The 18,876-nt window shown below is 38.0% G+C and overlaps 1 protein-coding gene across 18 annotated transcripts in view; it reads right to left on the reverse strand.

The window, feature by feature from the left end:
• Nucleotides 1–18,876, reverse strand: part of ABI3BP (ABI family member 3 binding protein) — a 306,112-nt gene that overhangs the window by 168,067 nt on the left and 119,169 nt on the right. For all 18 annotated transcript variants that reach the window (XM_055414325.2, XM_088836638.1, XM_055414393.2 and 15 more), the window contains exons 4-6: nt 17,555–17,687; nt 3,075–3,256; nt 2,493–2,548 (exon numbers count right to left, since the gene is read on the reverse strand). In XM_055414325.2, coding sequence (XP_055270300.2) covers nt 2,493–2,548; nt 3,075–3,256; nt 17,555–17,687 — 371 coding nt within the window. The remainder of the gene's footprint in view (nt 1–2,492; nt 2,549–3,074; nt 3,257–17,554; nt 17,688–18,876) is intronic.

The raw sequence follows: 18,876 nt of genomic DNA on the forward strand, positions 1-18,876 counted from the left end.
TGTAAGCATGCATATATGAATAAAAACATTTTTCAACATGTCTTAAAACTCTAGAATTAATTTTGTATCTCTTGAAATGCTGCCTTCTTTCTGCAACCCTATGGACTGCAGCCCTCCAGGCTGCTCCGTCCAAGGGATTCTCCAGGCAAGAATATGGAGTGGTTTGTCATGCCCTCCTGCAGGGGATCTTCCTGACCCAGGAACTGAACCCTCCTCACTTATGTCTTCTGCACTGGCAGGCGAGTTTTTTTACCACTAGTGCCACCTGGCAAGTCTAAAAATACATACCTCTATAAAATATCAAATCAACTTTCAGAATCAATTCTAAGTGGTCACATGAGATGGTCAAAGGCTATCCCAAGTGGTTCTTTTACAACTTTCCCATGTTCCAGAGCTACCCAAAGGCACAGAGGGAAGTTTGTGAAACATTTTTTTCTGCTATCCAGACTGTAGCAATGAAGAAAGCCTCACAGAGAATCCTCAAAATATCTTTTTAATTAGTTTGGGTTTTCCTTTGGAAATACCCTAGAGTTTCAAACCACAGCTCGTTAGAGCTGGCTAAAGTTGGGGGTACTCCGCCTCACAGCTTGAAGTGATCAAATATCTGGCTCTGTGTCAGAGATGCAGGAAATTTCTTCCTGGACCTTCTTGTCATGGCTATTTATGATGTGGAAAAGATATAAAATTTCTTGGGAATAAAATGTCAATCATCTTTCCCAATCTTGCTGAGTAACTAACCCTAAATGAAATATTCTGCCAAAAGAAACACAAATTATTGGGATATGATTGCTGTGAAAAAGGAATGAAAGAAAAAACATTGAGTCTCATGTAAGCTAAAGCATGACAACCAGGAGGGTGGGAGATAAGATGTGCTTCCTAGGAAACCATTCACAACAGTGAGCATTGTCCTAGAAGAGACTGGAAGAGTGGCTCTATTCCTTGTGACTGGATTTGAGAGTCAAAGCCAAAGGGACCTTGAAGTGAAGTGAAAGAGTTAGTCGCTCAGTCTTATCCAACTCTTTGTGACCCCATGGACTGTAGCCCTTCAGGCTCCTCTGTCCATGGAATTTCCCAGGCAAGAATACTGGAGTGGGTTGCCATTCCCTTCTCCAGGGGATCTTCCCAAGCCAGGGATTGAAACTGGGTCTCTGGCATTGCATGTGGATTTTTTACCACTGAGGCACCAGGAAAGGAACGTTAGCAATGGTCCCTTGAATGGCAGAATTCAATACTTGGTTCTAAGCTGATTAGTTAAGTATTTGGGAAAAGTACATACCCTCAACAATGCAGGACCTTACTGCATATAAGATAGCAAGACAAAACCCACATAGTTTCAATGATTACAAACTCAAACCACTAAAACTAAAAAAAAAAAAAAATAGAATATTATTTATCTAATCTCTGGATAAGGAAGAGCTTACTAAATTATCAGGCAATTGAAGATATGACAATGGAAAGACAAATAACTTCATGAAGCAAATTAAGACTTGCCTATTTCACAAATTCCCATAAACAAAATTGATAACAAATGTGACAATAATGTTTCTAGATGATATCACAAAGAGTCTTTGTTCTTTAGTGTCTTTAAATGATTCAATAAAAAAACCCACAAGATGCCCAATAAACAAAAGAACTGAAACTAAAGGTCATTAAATGGAAAATACAAATGACTAATAAATAAGTGAAATAAATGCTGCTTCATCAGCAATCAGAAACAGAAATTTACAAACCATTTTATATTATTACACTAGCCAAAAATTTAGTGATGGAAATACATAATGTTGAGAATCAGGGTACTACATCAAGATAACTCTGATCCATTGCCAGCAAGACTGCAAATTGGTAAAAAAAAAAAAAAAAAAAAGTTGACCAGACATATTAGAAAGTTTAAAAATTGTTAAAAATCTAAATTACTAATTCCTAGTCTAAGTATCTACATATCTACTTTAAGGAAGAAATCAGAAATGTGACCAGGATTCTAGACGGGAAGATGGCAGACACATGAAATATGCAGACACTGACTGCCCTGAACAGAGGCTGAGCATGTCACAGACCAAACCAGCTGCTTCCTCATTTTGAAAAGGGCTGGCTCTTTTAAGTAGGAAATGTTAGAAAATAGAGGAAAGATTGGAACAATGGCAGGGTAAGGAGAGCATCCACTAATTCACTCTTGAAACATCTTATGGTGGAAAACAACCCATGGGACAGAAGATAATAAAAATAACCTCAAAATAAATGGAATACTGAAATACCAGGTTAACTATGTTGAATATCAGAATTTTAGAGCTTTAAACAAATTAGAGATAATTTGGTCTCACGCTTCTACCTCCATTTCCTAAGAAACTAATTCCTAAAATATCACATACCAATACTCGATAGCTAGGCAGGTAATCCAGTTTCAGTACCTCATAAAAGGACCACCTCCTTATTTAAATAAAAGTATAATACAGACATTTTTAAAAGACCGTGCTGGAAAATAACGTGGTACATACCACAGAGTGGACTTGGTCATAAGTACTTTGGATTTTCCCATTTACTTTGCTTTTACCTGACAAAAACAAAAAGAAAATGACATTCGTCTCATTCTTCTTTATCCTAAATCAATTCTTACTAGTCATTATGAAGACAACTACAACTACTGCTGTAACTTGGACATATTATTTTATTTGCTATCATTTCAACACTGATCCTAATGATGTTTGAAACAAAGGATGTTAGGAAACAAGCCTCAGGCCCCATAAAGTCTTTGCATGTTTATTTCCACTGGCCCAGCTGTTTCACTGAATATTCATACACGGTATTGTTTTTCGGCTCAGTTAGTATTCAGAGATTGATTTAAAACAAGACCAATGGCCAAATAAATTTTGAATGATTTGTTACTGTCAAGTGTTAATCATTTTTCAAAGAAACACTCACTATAGAAGATACTGAATTATTAATGCTCAAATTGTTTACTTTTATATTTTCACAAATACAGAAAATGAGAATTAGCTCATATTACACAACTAATAAAATAAAAATTTATAGTTAGAAAAAATAGTACAGAAAGCTCACTCAAAAGTTCCAATACTTACTTCCGACAATGGTCTTGTGATTAAAAATCTTACTCCAAATTCCACCTTCTACATTGTCTTTCACTCCGAATTCATAAACAGTGTCAGGCTTTAGATTTTCCACAATTGTTTCAGTAGCTGGACAGAGTTGAAAAATCCATTTCTTTTCCTTATCTTTTTCTCTATAGCGAATTGTGTAGTATCTGTCAAATAAGCAAAATATGTTATAAAACCACAGGGAGATTCAGAATGTATTTCAAGTTTCTTAATATATCACAGGCCCCCATATACTCTTAAGATTTAATATTGGCTTTTCTTAAGATTTTTAATTTGCAAAAGCATGAAAAAAATTGCTCAATGTATGCTTGAGCTTTTAATTTCTAATAGTGAGTTCAGGGACCAGGAAGGAGCACAATCATGGTCTGACAGAATTCCAGCTCTCTCAGTTCTGTTTGGAGAAGGAAATGGCAACCCACTCCAGTATTCTTGCCTGAAGAATCAAATGGACAGAGGCGCCTGACAGTCCACAGGGCCACAGAGTCGGACAAGACTGAAATAACTAAGCACATAGCACACACAGTTCTGTTATTCGCTACTTTGCAAAATGAAAGTTTGAGAACACTAAGCATTCATCTTTTTCTAAATGAATAGAGAAGAATAGACATATTTTTATGAATATTTAATATTATAGCTTTATAACTGTATGGGTTTAAGCATTTTAATCCCATGGAGGTATGTTACAGGTAATATTGTTCGATTTTATAAAAGAGGAACCTCAGACTCTAATGCATCCAGGACTGCACTTCAGGGGTAAAATTTTCTCATTATTTAAAAAAAAAAAAAATCAACACCAACAGTCAAGCAAAGAACACAGTGAGAAAGACTAAACAATGCAAATTCAAGATCACTGTTACATATAGCTATGGGCTTCATAATATTCAGAAACATGTATGGCAAAGTGATGATAATCCTCACTACTGTTTTTTTTTCATCTTTATCACATAGTAGGCTTTGCATATATTATCTCATTTAATGACTCACCAAGCAATACATTTAATTGTCACAAAACATCTTAAGTGGTAGGAATCATTAATCCCATGTGAAAATAATGTTTCAGAAAGATCACTTAACTTCAGTTCAGTTTAGTACAGTTCAGTCGCTCAGTCTTGTCCGACTCTGCGACCCCATGAACTGCAGCACACCAGGCCTCCCTGTCCATCACCAACTCCCGGAGTTCACCCAAACTCATGTCCATTGAGTCGGTGATACTATCCAACCATCTCATCCTCTGTCGCCCCTTCTCCTCCTGCCTTCAATCTTTCCCAACATCAGGGTCTTTTCAAATGAGTCAGCTCTTCGCATCAGGTGGACAAAATATTGGAATTTCAGCCTCAAAATCAGTCCTTCCAATGAACACCCAGGACTGATCTCCTTTAGGATGGACTGGTTGGGTCTCCTTGCAGTCCAAGGGACTCTCAAGAGTCTTCTCCAACACCACAGTTCAAAAGCATCAGTTTTTCTGCACTCAGCTTTCTTTATAGTCCAACTCTCACATCCATACATGACTACTGGAAAACCCGTAGCCTTAACAAGACAGATCTTTGTTGACAAAGTAATATCTCTCCTTTTTAATATGCTCTCTAGGTTGGTCATAACTTTCCTTCCAAGGAGTAAGCATCTTTTAATTTTATGGCTGCAGTCACCATCTGCAGTGATTTTGGAGCCCCCAAAAATAACAGCCACTGTTTCCACTGCTTCCCCATCTATTTGCCAGCCCAGTGTCATCTAGCTAGTGATGTTTACCAGCAACAGTGGCAGAAACAGAAAGGAAGGAAAAGCTCCTCTGGCTCTGAACTGAACAGCCTCCCTAAGTGGGGAGGCTAGGGTATATTGCTCTTGGACACAGCAATGAGAAGGGCTACATGTATCAATACCAATAGGTTTTATAAGCAGATTATGAAAAAGAAAATTACAAAATGATGCATGTTTTCAATTTTCTCTCAAAAATTTAGTATCTTTCCCCTACTCCTCATCCCATAAAATTAAATGGACTAAGATTTACATCAATTGCTTTTATTTAAAGCCCTAAAGTCCCTTATTTACCCAGGCTAAAATTGTTTATTGTATCCCCTTTAAGCGCCAGACACAAGTTCTTAATATGAAAAAAAAAAATTACCCAGAATCTCTAGAAATAAGGGCCATAAATCGTGGAATTCATTGCAAAATGAAAACATGGGGCCCTTTATTCAAGAATTATTAAGAGTTTTAAGACAGTGACAACAGAGCATTAAACCAAGTATGGGTCCTCCTAAGTGGGGAACCTGTGTACCTGTATGGGTTGCACACCCATGATGTCAGCAAGGGGGTTGTAGTTTTGTGAGTACACAGAGAGGGTGTATCTGTACATTCAGTTTGCTTTCTTACTAGTTACAAACTATTGAAATGCTTGAAATCATTCACTAACTTGCTTCTCCCTAGTAAAAGCAACTCTCTGGACTCCATGCCCCATTCCAAAGTCAAGAAGACAGAACAAGTGGAGGAGGCAGTTCCAGCCAAAACACTAACTGCTACTGGGAACAAACATTATAGAATACTAGTCCTCTGTGTCCTGTAAGTTGAACCATCAACAGCAATTTATGAAACATATTTGTTGACAAATATGTCATATGGAATTTCTGTTGCTTTTTTCCCCCTGCCTTGGCTATTACAAGACTTCAGAGAAGTGCAGAGAAAACTAAAATTAGAGCAGATGGGCCTGTACAGCTTTGGTCTTGAGTTTGGATACATTTCTCAGCTGCTTGCATGATCTGGTAGAGGAGGAGGGCAATGCTTACAGAATTAACAAAGGTAATCTGGGGATTCCAGGGCTCCCAGTAAATTTGATTTTATATCCTCTTCCTAGGAATAAAATCAGACAGAAATATTCTAAGACTATGTTTTTAAAAAAATCTAGCCTGTACATTTTTTTCTATTTTGAACACAAAGAATTCTAAATAACCTCTCTTGTACCAAGTTTGGCAGAAAAAATAAAAGTGCAGGCATCTAGGCCTTCTCCTTGGCTTCAGTCAGCTTCCCTCATCAATACTGGTTTCAACGGTAATTGTATAATATAGGCAAGTTCTAAATTTTAAAAGATCATAAACAAGGCTACTTAGCTCTAAAGTGGTGAAGCATATTTTCGTGATTTTAAAGCAAAATATAGGCCTTATGATAAAAATACTGTACAACCTAACACAGAGTAGGCACTCCGTATATGTTATGAAACTGTGCGACCCCGTGGACTATAACCTACCTGGCTTCTCCATCCATAGGATTCTCCAGGCAAGAATACTGGAGTGGGTTACCTTCTCCAAAGCAGGAAGTTAGGCATGAGCAACCAGGGGTGGCCTGGCAGAAAAGGATGCAAGCTGATTGCTAAACCCCACCCCAGACACACCCAGGAGAGCTCAGAGATATGCTACAAAAATAACCAGAGTTTTTCCAACTCCTGCAGATGCACCCTAGGCACACAGTGGATACAAATTAACCACAGGGCCTTCTCCAACTCTGGCACATGCCCCCTTGATGCACAGCTGTGTCCTGAAGTAACCTTAGGCAACCAGCAGCCCATTAAGGGTTCATAAATATTCTATACATAAAGACATCTGATGATAACAGACTGAATTATGGGAAAGACATGTGCAATAGAGTCTGTTGTTATGTAACTTGCAACTGCCTATCAAAACTCTCATGTAGATGAATACATGACAGCCCCATTTTGCATGTGCCCAGACATGCCCCCTTCCCTGATTGGCCTTGAGTGTATGCCCATTTGCATTTTGCACAGGTCAGAGCCAAGAGGATAAGACGGAGTAAAAAAGGGAAGTCAAGCGGGATCATGGCCACTCCTTCAGGGTCAACCCACTCTCATGTCTTGGGAGTGTACTATCTGCTGTCTATTTAATAAAATATCTGTCTGCTTGAGCTGTAATCAGTCTGTTGTTTTGAATCCCTGCTTCGATGAGACAGGAGCCGAGACAGGAGCTAAGAAATCCTGCCTGCTTGAGCTGTAGTCTGTCATTCCAAATCTCTGTTACAATGAGATAAGAACTGAGGGAGAGAAATAAATTGATATGACAAAACAAATAGAATGGATACTTTGGTACTCATAGGGTCATTCTACAATTAGAATATAGTTGCTCTAAAAGGCCAATCACCAAAAAATACTGATTTAAGCCATTATATCTATAGTTGTATTTTATAATATATCATTGCATAAGGCTTCACTTACCAGATCTCAGCGTTCTCATAGAGTCAATGCAAATAGAAGGAAAGTTCAAGAAATGTCTATGTGGTACTTTTGCAGAGAGCTTACAGATATTTTTAAATTTATTTCCGTGTTTCTGTACAATAAATTCTGAAATTAGCAGAGCAAGAATTATTATAGAAGAAAGAGAGAGACTAGGAAGTGTCTAAAGCCTGAAAATGAGTGGCAGAGCCAGGAAAAGGGTTGTTTCCTGCCCTATAAACTAACACCACGTGTACTACATTGGACTATCTTTTCACTGCAGGGCTTGCAAAAGGAGATGCAAAGAGAAGGTAAAATGAATCCAAATGGAAGAGAATTAAAATGAATCAGAAGTTCTTTTAGCATTACTTAAGGCTCCCATATAATCAGAGACTTCCCATTATTGTCTGAGGATAACCAGGATCAAAAGTTGACTGCACTTTTTTTCTATGGTTAATCAAATTTGGGCACAAGTGCTTGGAGAGGCAACAAGTCTATGAAAGATAGAGGTAGCAGCCAGTGCATGTCATCAGAGCAGACCTCTGGAAAGCCTGACCAGCAACTGGACATCAGAAACAAGGACATCTCACATCCCAATTAAGTGGTTAGGAACTGTTGAGGGTGGTGTTTGATTCAGCTGGCAATATTCTGTGCTTGGATCTCCCCAAGAGTCCAAAACTGACAATAGTCATTATTATAACTTTAAAAATATCATAATTCCTCCAAATGTAATGGAGAAGGCAGACAGTGGCTTGGCTTGGATCTCTTTCAGCTGCAAGATAGTAGCATGCCCTCAGGAGAGTCTCTTTGCCCACTTACACATCAATTTTCTACTTTGAAAAATGGGGGTTGGATTAGACAATCATTGAATCCTTTCTGTTTCTAAAATTTTATTCTAGCTACAAATAAGACATTCTACTCTAATGAAATTCAGAGGCAGAACTCAGGCTAGAAACCCCAGAGATAGAAATATCATAAATAAAGTTTATGATGTAACTGGCATTGAGTTTTCCTAAGTGGAGAAGTTTAATAATGTCAAAATAAGTCTAGTCCTTTTACAAACTAGCCTGGATTGATACACATGGGTGGTCATTTTGGGACTTTTTATGTTTTATTTTAGTGATTCTTTTATCTCTATGTGATTAATCACTATATTTCCTACAACATCTATTCCACACATCACTTTTTTTTTCTCTTTCTTCACACCAAAGGACACGTCCTGATGCCCCATTGTCAATATCCTTACTGCCAGTCTTAGACTCCGACTGCTGATATAAAACCTGCCCTCACCCTCTTTCTCTCAAAATCTCTCTCTCCTCCTTCACTCTCTTTTATCCCTCTCCAATTTTAGGGTTCTCCCTTCTAAAAATAACCGTCTTGGTAATTTTATTCCATTTTATTATTCTATGCACTCTGCATCCTTTCTCCTGATTCTTGGAGACTTTCTCTGAGTCAAAAAGTTGTTCAACTATTTTCCATTATAGAAAAGCTAGACTAAAACTAATATTTACTTCTTATTCCTGCCATTACCTTTTAACACAAATTTCTCCAAAGTAATCTATTTTTTTCTGTTTTCTTACTGTTCATAATGCCCAAATCTCTTGGCAATCTTGTGTCTGACCTGTTAGTGTAGTAAAACCTCATGATCAAACCCAATGATTTAATCATCTGTGAGTTTCACAACTACCTTAAAATCTACTCATCATTCTCAAATGTGCTCCTATTCCTGTTGTCTTCACATTCCTTCTCCCTTGTGTCCACTCTGTTTTCAAGTCCAGTTATGTTTCCCTGCGTGACACCTCTCACACTTATCTTGTCTCTGCTCCTGAATAGTACTTACAAGCCCAGTGCAGGTCCTCACTATCTCTGGACTCTTGGAATAATTTTCAAACTGGAAACCATTTCCAAAATCTCTATCACTTACTGCTGCCTGATCTAAGTTCAACAAAAGAAAGACGTCTCTAGTGATTTTAGTGCTATCTAAAATGGAACAGTTTACCTGAAGTGGCAATTATCACATAATATAAGGTAACTGAGAAAACACACACACACAAGAAGATTAGCAGCAAATTCAGTATCATTTTTTGCAACCTCTTCTGCAAGAATTTTTACCTGATTCTATCTGTGCCTTCTACGGTAGGTTGTGGTGTGGCCCAACAGAGAGCATCTTTCTAAGAGTTGTGTTTCTGTACCCCCCACTGCCCCTCGACCTTGGTCTGCCTGCAACCTCATCTCTCTGAGGTCCTCGTCCTTGATGTCTGGACAGTCCACCTACTATGTAGACAAGGACCTTCATCTCTGACTCCTGCCCACAGCCTGTGCCTCCCCTGGCCCACTCCACACATTTTACATGTGTCATCTCGTTTAATTCTGACATCTCTATGAGATATTACTATTATTACTCCCATTTTACAGATTTCAGAGAAAGTTCAGGGACTGAAGGGACTGGCTAGATGATTTTTAAAGCTAGTTTTGGACATTCCACTTGCCTATTCATTTGTACATTTGTTGAGAATTACCTCTGTGATTCTATGTTGTGTGTGTGATGGGAGACAAGTACAACACTAGGCATAAATTCAAATATGAGCTCACAGAATAGGGAGGGCAGTAGATGTACATCTGAATATGACTAAAGGAGACAGGATGAAAAGCAGAGCATCTGAGGGTGGTTGGGTATGTCACTCTGCAGCCTGAATTTATAAAATGGTTACATTGCAAATCCCATCCCGGTGGTAGACTGAAGGCATGACATCCTACCCAGATCCATGGAAAGGACAAGACCAAATCTAAGCCTCATGTCAGGAGAATGACTCACAGATTCCTTGAGACAGATTCTTAGAGAAATTTTGTAATTTTTTTCTTTAACCAGGTAGTGGGAACCTTGGGGAGATTCTTTGACAGGTAAATAAAGTTGAGCAGTAATGAAGGAAGCTAAATTTATCAGCAGTGGAAGAATTAGAGAAAAACTGGAGGGAGGAATCTCAACTTGCTATAATCCAGATGAGATAATCGGGCTTCCTAGGTGGCGCCAGTGGTAAAGAATCTGTCTGCCTATGCAAGAGAATCCCATGGACAAAGGAGCCTGGTGGGCTACAGTCCATGGGGCCGCAAAGAATCGGACACAACTGAGCGACTTAGCAGCAGCAGATGAGAAAACAAAGGAGTGAATCATGGAAGAAATACAATGGAGCAGGGGAAAAGAAGCAGATCAAAGTTATATTTCTGCGAAATAATTGATGAGACTAGACTCCTTACAGGATATGGGTACCAAGGAAAGTGCAAATAAAATTCGAAACTCAATTTTCAAACTTAAGAAGAGGGAAGTTAAAGTGATAGAAGAAGAGTTCTTTTTTTAGTAGTATCAGTTCAGTTCAGTTCAGTTCAGTTCAGTCGCTCAGTCATGTCCGACTCTCCGCGACCCCATGAATCACAGCACGCCAGGCCTCCCTATCCATCACCAACTCCCGGAGTACGCTCAAACTCATGTCCACAGAGTCGGTGATGCCATCCAGCCATCTCATTCTCTGTCGTCCCCTTCTCCTCCCGCCCCCAACCTTTCCCAGCATCAGAGTCTTTTCCAGTGAGTCAACTCGTCGCATGAGGTGGCCAAAGTATTGCAGTTTCAGCTTTAGCATCAGTCCCTAGAAAACATTAATTTAGATTGAGTTTGAGGTGCTGAATACTGTTACCTGGTCATCCTAATGAAAATATTCAATGGACAATGAAAAATACACTCTTAAAACTGGGCCAAGATCAGAGGTTCAGCATTGGAGGTCATTTACGTCCTTATACCACTCCTACTATTCCTTGTAGAACAGCAACATCAGAAAGTCCTGGGAGCTTTTGAAAATGAAGAATCTCAGGCTATTCCTCAGGTCTATGGAATCAGAACCTGCATTTTAACAATATCTTCCACATGATTGAGTATGTCAAGGCTGTATATTGTCACCCTGCTTATTTAACTTATATGCAGAGTACATCATGAGGAACGCTGGGCTGGAAGAAGAACAAGCTGGAATCAATATTACCGGGAGAAATATCAATAACCTCAGATATGCAGATGAAACCACTCTTAGCGAAGAACTAAAGAGCCTCTTGATGAAAGTGAAAGAGGAGAGTGAAAAAGTTGGCTTAAAACTCAATATTCAAAAGACTAAGATCATGGCATCTGGTCCCATCACTTCATGGCAAATAGGTGGGGAAACAATGGAAACAGTGACAGACTTTATTTCTTGGGGCTCCAAAATCACTGCAGATAGTGACTGCAGCCATGAAATTCAAAGATGCTTGCTCCTTGAAGAAAAGTTATGATCAAGCTATACAGCATATTAAAAAGCAAGAGATATAACTTTGCCGACAAAGGTCATATAGTCAAAGCTATGGTTTTTCCAGTAGTCATGTATGGATGTGAGAGTTGGACTACAAAGAAAGCTGAAGGCTGAAGAATTAATGTTTTTGAACTATGGTGTTGGAGAAGACTCTCGAGAGTCTCTTGGACTGCAAGGAGATCCAACCAGTCCATTCTAAAGGAGATCAGTCCTGGGTGCTCATTGGAAGGAATGATGCTGAAGCTGAAACTACAATACTCTGGACACCTGATGTGAAGAACCAACTCATTGGAAAAGACCCTCATGCTGGGAAAGATCAAAGCTGGGAGGAGAAGGGGACGACAGAGGATGAGATGGTTGGATGGCATCACTGACTCGATGGACATGAGTTTGAGCAAGCTCTGGGTGTTGGTGACAGGGAAGGGGCAGGGAAGCCTGGCGTGCTGCCATCCATGGGGTTGCAGAGGTGGACACGACTGAGCTACTGAACTGAACCACATGATTTGCAAGTATATCAAAGTTTGAGTATCACTGTTCTATATAGACATGATAATTACAGGCATGGCTTACAGCTGAGATAAGGAGGATACATAGGTGAGATATCCAAAGATAGATCTCTACTCTGTATTTGAGAGCCAGGATAACAAGAAAGCAAAAGAGAAGAGAAAGGGAGTAAGAGTAAAATCTAAATAAAATTTCAAAGGAAGAAAGAGTTCAAGAATGGGAGGATGGCCAAAAATTTCCACAGAGATTGAAAAGAATAAGAACAGAGAAAAAAATCTATGGGATCTAGCAATTAGTTGATCACTGATGATCACCAAGAGACGTTTTAGTGGAACAGAAAGAGGGTGGGAGCCAGTGAAAAGGAATAAAGACTGTGAATGTGGTCGAGAAATCAAGAATATGAGAGCACATTAATCTGAGAAATTCTGGAATTAAGAAGAGAAACTGAAAAGTAGCCTGAAAACTATAATAGGGTCAACAGAAAATATGTTGTTTGGGGGTAGGGAAATCTTGAGCATGTTTGTAAGCAAGAGGCAGGGCACAAAAAACAGTGAAGAGGGAAATGCAGAAGAGCAAGGAATACGGAAGGAACAGAATAATGAGCACTGTCTGAAGGCAGAAACATGCTCCTCGGTAAGAAAAGAAGAGACGGAAAGCTAACTCTAGGATGAAGAAAAAGTGAGCCAATGGCAGGCTGTCTAAATTTTCTTCAGTATTACAGAAACCAGGATGAACTGGGACATGAAGAGAGTCAGAGTCAGTAGCCAAGATGCTATTCCCAGGATTCAGGGTAAGGTGCCTGGACTGAAACTGTTGACTTGGACATAGAAATGGAAAAGTAGAAGATAAAGATGCTAACGTGGGTATTTCTCAAAGGCAAAACCAGTGTAACTCAGAGCCTCAATACCTATAGGAAATGAAGAATTTTAAAATGTATGGAGTTTCATATTAGGGAGAGTAAAAGAATTATGATACTTCAGAAAATAAAAAGACAAGGGAATTGATATTTCATGAGAAAAGTATGAATTCAATTTTGTCCTAAGTTTGAAGTAATAGTAAGGCATAAAGGTGAAAATGCTGACATTTCACTATTTATTCATTCAGTATATATTTACTGAAGGCCTAATATGCACCCGATGCTGGCTTGGGTACTGAGAAAACAAGGCTAGTTATGATACCTGTGGGCCCAGTCTGCACTGAGCTTAAAATTTACATGGCAAGATGAATGGGTAATGAGGCACGGGGCTCAATCAAGTGAGAATTCTTAGACCTCAAAAATATTCACTTAACAACTTGGGATAAAGGAAAAAGAGGCAAGAGTCAGCTCTGAACCAGCCAACAAGGAGGACCCTCATTCTACATTAAGAGCAAGTAAGTACAACATGAAAGTGTTAGAAAATGTGAAAATGATTTCTAAACAAATCATACAGCTTTAACAAATTGGCAAAGGAGTGAGAACTAAGGCAATCTTAAACACTTTAACAAGCTGGAAACATGGGAAGGAAAAAATATGCTATTAATGGTGAAATAAATTGTGGTTTTAACTTCTCATCTGGGCCAATTGGAAAGCTTTCTTTTGACCTCAGATATATTAAGGACAAATGTATGCATTCTTCCTTTCAAAGCCCATTAAGAATAAAACATGTAAATTAAGCATATCTACTCTCCAATGAATATGAACTCAGAAAAGACTCTAAAAATGTGGGAGATCCAAATGGACCCTATGGGAATAGGAGTGGAAACATACCACCAAGAATAAAGTGACATTGAATTAATATTTCCAAGCTTAAAACAAAACAAAAAACAGGGATTTTCTCATTGGAAACTCACTATATTAGAGCTTTGATATGTAAAGTCAAAAATCAAAATATAATAAAAAATTTTTTCTAATAAATTATTTGCCCTTGCATAGGATAAATAAAGTGACACAAATTGATGTGAAATGATTGTTTCTAAAAACTCAGAGACTTTACACATGGTGCCAAATATTAGAGTTAGTGGATTAAAATGACACCAGTTGATGTTCCTATAGCAAGCTGAGGGAATTCAGGTTCCAATGGCTTTGTCAAAATACACTCTTGAAGGAAAACTTGACCTGTCTTAATCTAATTTTCAAGAAGGAATCATTCCCTATAACTATTATTGCTTATTTTAACCTACTGGATTAGTCTAAAAAAAAAATCTACATACTCATATGAGGGTGGATTTCTCCAAGTTTGCTTCTAATTACACTGAGTTGTTCTGGTGGATTTATTTGGGTGTTTATAATATGTATACTAATTCCAGGGCTTTTAAATAAGGACTATTATTTTTTCTTTTCCATGGGGATGGTCTTGGTCCCTGTCTCCTGTACAATGTCACGAACCTCCGTCTCAAATAGTTACAAAGACTTTAAAATGTCAACTCTTTATTAACTGTCCTAACTAGGGAGAAAGGAGGCATGGGTAAATAAAATTCACAAGTACTCCAAATGCTTCTTTTTGTCATTACATTTAATTCTTTCCTCTTAATTCTTAGTCATGTCCTAATAATTCCCTATTTCTGTCAAGGATACTTTGATCCTCCCACTCAAGTTTGAAAGTTGGCAAGCATCTTGACATGTCATTACTGAATCTTTTGTAAAACTTCATTCTAGGCAGAATTATTTATTTTAAATATTGTGATTTGACGGGCATGACTCCACCCATCTGATGAGAAGACCAGAACCAGGGTGCAGGGGTGAGGAAGTAAGAGGGTGAGGTGCACATGTGGTCTGAAGAGCTTGGGGCCTTCAAGTCAACTACTTTGGATAACAATTCTAGCTCCGTTGGGTGTCTGTTCCTCTATCTTCTCCATATTTATTATCGACTTTTGCTGTCATACCATGACAACATGTGTCAATCAGAATCAATCATCAGGTAAGTTGTTTTGTGGAGGGGTCAGGAGAACTACGTGAAATTGAAGACAGGGAGGTTTGAGGACAGGGAGGAAATCATATCAAATCCTGCTCTAGGAATTGGCAATTTACTGAACCTCATGGATTTATCAAGCAAGTTGAGTAAGCATTAAAATCAGCTATGTTTTAAGAGTATCAAATATTTCTTCCATTCTTCCTTTCTTCTTGCCCAATCCTCCCCTCCCTTCTTTATTTCCTTCTTTCTTAATAAGAGACTAAAAACAGGAAAAGAAAAAAGAAACTGACCCACAGATGTTTGTTTTCTCAGCATTAGCACCCTGCACCAACTCATTAGAAACTGAAGTTACGTCAAGAAAGTAAGTTCTTTTAGGAGTGCATTTCCAAACAAAGTTAAGTTTCTGGTTTAGCAGTGGGTGAAACAAGGAATATTTCAGATTCTTTGAAACAGTTCAAAATTATTTTTAAAAAACTTTAGCTTTGGCATTATTTTCTACATGCTTTTTTCAAAGAACTTCTTCCTTCAGGACTATGGGCATGTGAAAGAAAATTTCTTCCTTTCTTAGTTTAGATTTCCTAATCAAAGTCATATGAACGGTAGTTTTGGGAACTTAAGCATTTTAAAGCTGTTTATTTTCTGTCCAATTTAGACAAATAAAAAGAAATAAAGCAATACAAAAAATAGACATTTGGCCAAAAAGTATATTAAAAAGTTTTCAATATATTTAGTACAAAGGAAAAATACATATTAAAAGGGTAATGAGATATAACTACACTAGGATACCCAAATTGAAAAATGTTGATGACTTGAAATGCTGGTGAGGATGTGGAGAAACCAGAACTCTCATACACTGCCTGTGGGAATTTAAACGGAAAATTAGGCCAAAAAAATATACATCGTCCCTGTGACATAGCAATTCTACTTTTCGGTATTAATCTAGTGTTAGTAGTGTAGTGTTAGTCACTTAGTCATGTCCGACTCTTTGCGACCCCATGGGTTGTAGCCCACCAGACTCCTCTGTCTTTGGGATTCTTCAGGCAAGAATACTGGAGTGAGTTGCTGTTTCCTTCTCCAGAGGTATTTATCTAAGATAAATTAAAAGGTATGTCTACAAGAATCTTATACAAAAATGTTTATAAAATTTATCTTCAAAATAACCAAAAAGAAGACACAATTCAGGTGTCTACCAGCAAGAAAAATGGATCAAAAAATTCTGAAATACTCACATAATGGAATAATACTCAGAAATAAAGGAATGAACTATTGTTACTTATAATGTCATGAATGAATCTCAAAAACCATGCTGAATAAATAAGATAGACACAGAAAGAGAACATACTTATGATTTTGTTTACATGGAATTTTAGAGCAGGCCAACTCTCTAGCACTTTCTAGGGTGATGAAAGAAAATTTTTTAATGGATTGTACAGTACATGGTTACACACTTTCTGTAACTGACTAAACTGTATGTGTAAGATCTGTGCATTTTACTGGGTTTAAATTATATTTTAATAATGAAATTTTTTATTTTAAAGAAGGGGTGAAACAAATTTTAAAAATCTTAAGATCATTTTGAGTATTTAAAATACCTTTTAAAATAAATGTTCCTTTTGGTTGAAGCTCGAAATTTTTGACTGTCAGATGCAAAGTTTTGAATTTTGAAGCTACTGTAGTGAATATTTATGACAAGCAAATATCACCTTATGATTCAGCATTTAGTACAGTGCCCGATACATAGACAATGCCAACTCTGTGTGTTGGATGGATAAATGGCAGTGATTTAAAAATAAACTTAGGGTTTTCTTACTTTGTTCTACCAAAGAAGATGGTGGCTTCATTTCCAAAGGTGCTTTTCCTTGACCTACATTTCTCCATTTGTCCCTCTCCCCAGTTTTCCAAGCCAGCGATCCCTAGGTGGTGACCAGAATCTACTGGAGGGCTTGTTAAAACACAAATTACTTGGCCCCACCCTTGAAGTTTCTGATTCAGTAAGTCTGGAGATCTGAGAATTTCCATTTTTGATAACTTCCCAGATGATGCTGGTGCTGATGCTGCTTGGTTTAGGGACCAAAGTGAGAGAACTAGTGTTTTTAGCACTTCATCAATTGGCAGACCAAAGATCCATCTTTTACAAACCAAGGATCAAATGTTGCAACTTTTAACGGTCTCTCCTAATTGCTTTCAACCTTATCCTCTGAGTTTTTATTATACTTATCACTGATAACCCCACTTACTATTTGGCTCATTTTTCCTTCTTTTTCTTTAGAAAGAAAAAAATACGTGCATGTGTCTTCCTATTCAGGTAGATGGTAATTCCTGAATGGTAGGGGCTCTGATGAGTGTGTCTTCATTCTCCTCAAACCTAGAACAGACTCTCCAGCAAATAGCTGATCTGCAGATACTGATGCCTCTGATATTTACACATCCTTCTAAAGCATGTGCAGACACTGTTGAGATCAAGTGTCAATTTTCAGTTGAAAAATAAAATTTTCCATAATGGTGAATTACCTGTCATTGGGACACTGACTTGGCAATGTCCAATCATGGTGAGGGTTGATGAGGAAGCCCCAGGACAGGAAGACTGAGCTTGGTGACAGAGTGCCAACCACCAGCTGGAGAGGTTTGCGAGATCGTTTTTTACCTACAAAGGGGACAGACAGGTTAATTCTTGTAACATTTAGCATATTTTCATGATTTGGGTAAAATACACAAAGATAAGTTAGCAAGATTATGAAGAATGTGAAAGCATTAAATTCCTTTCCTTTTTATATAGTGCACAAATATTAATAATGCTTTGCCCATGAATTCAAGCAAGAATCAAATGAAATACTCTTTTGAGATTTACATATATGTGTCTATGCATATAAACTATATCCATTCCTAGTTTTTATTTTCTTATGGGTCAAGAATGAACATGGAAGTCTTGGCTATTACCAGTGAAATAAACAAATGCACACACATACACATAAAGGTATATATACACCTACTTTTCTTTTATAGACAAGATAAAATGGATGCTTATTTTTTCCCTGAAACTGTGAATTAGTTTCACACTTAGAAACATCTTAGAAAACTTACCATCTATGTTGAAGGCTATATATATTTTAACTATTTGGAAGTGTAAAATCTCTTGTCAGAGCATTTCAATGACCTCTTTTTTTTTCTTTTTTTACAGTAAGTATTGAAACAGAAAAGGTGCACACATCCTTAATATTGCTGGAAGAGTAGGAATAATATTCGCTCAGTCGCTCAGTCGTGTCCAACTCTTTGCGACCCCATAGACTATAGCCTACCAGGCTGCTCTGTCCAAGGGATTTTCCAGGCAATAGTACTGGAGTGGAAGCAGTTATTCCGACAAGACTAATTGGATTTGAGCAATGCCAAGTGTGATTCTGATAAACCACTCTAGATTCTTTTTAAGTACACGTGAGGGGCAGATATTTGCTTTTTCAAAAATATTTGAAACCTTAGGAATGGGAGGACAGTGAAAAGGAGGAATGCCTATTATTTCTGTTAGGTTTGAGTTGTATTAATTGTTATTCTGGCAGAAAAGCCCTGAGACCAGAATATACATAATCTGGGGTCGCTACTAGTTGGACATGACTGAGCAACTTCACTTTCACTTTTCACTTTCACACATTGGAGGGGGAAATGGCAAGCCACTCCAGTGTTCTTGCCTGGAAAATACCAGGGACGGCGGAGCCTGGTCGGCTGCCGTCTATGGGGTTGTAGAGAGTTGGATACGACTGAAGCGACTTAGCAGCAGCAGCAGCAGTGGTGGTAAGTTACTTCATTGTGACATAGATGAATTTTTTAAAGATATCTTAAAT

Source organism: Moschus berezovskii, chromosome 1 (assembly GCF_049115385.1).
Source record: "Moschus berezovskii isolate FMDL1 chromosome 1, NW_MosBer_1.0, whole genome shotgun sequence".
Taxonomy (NCBI): domain Eukaryota; kingdom Metazoa; phylum Chordata; class Mammalia; order Artiodactyla; family Moschidae; genus Moschus; species Moschus berezovskii.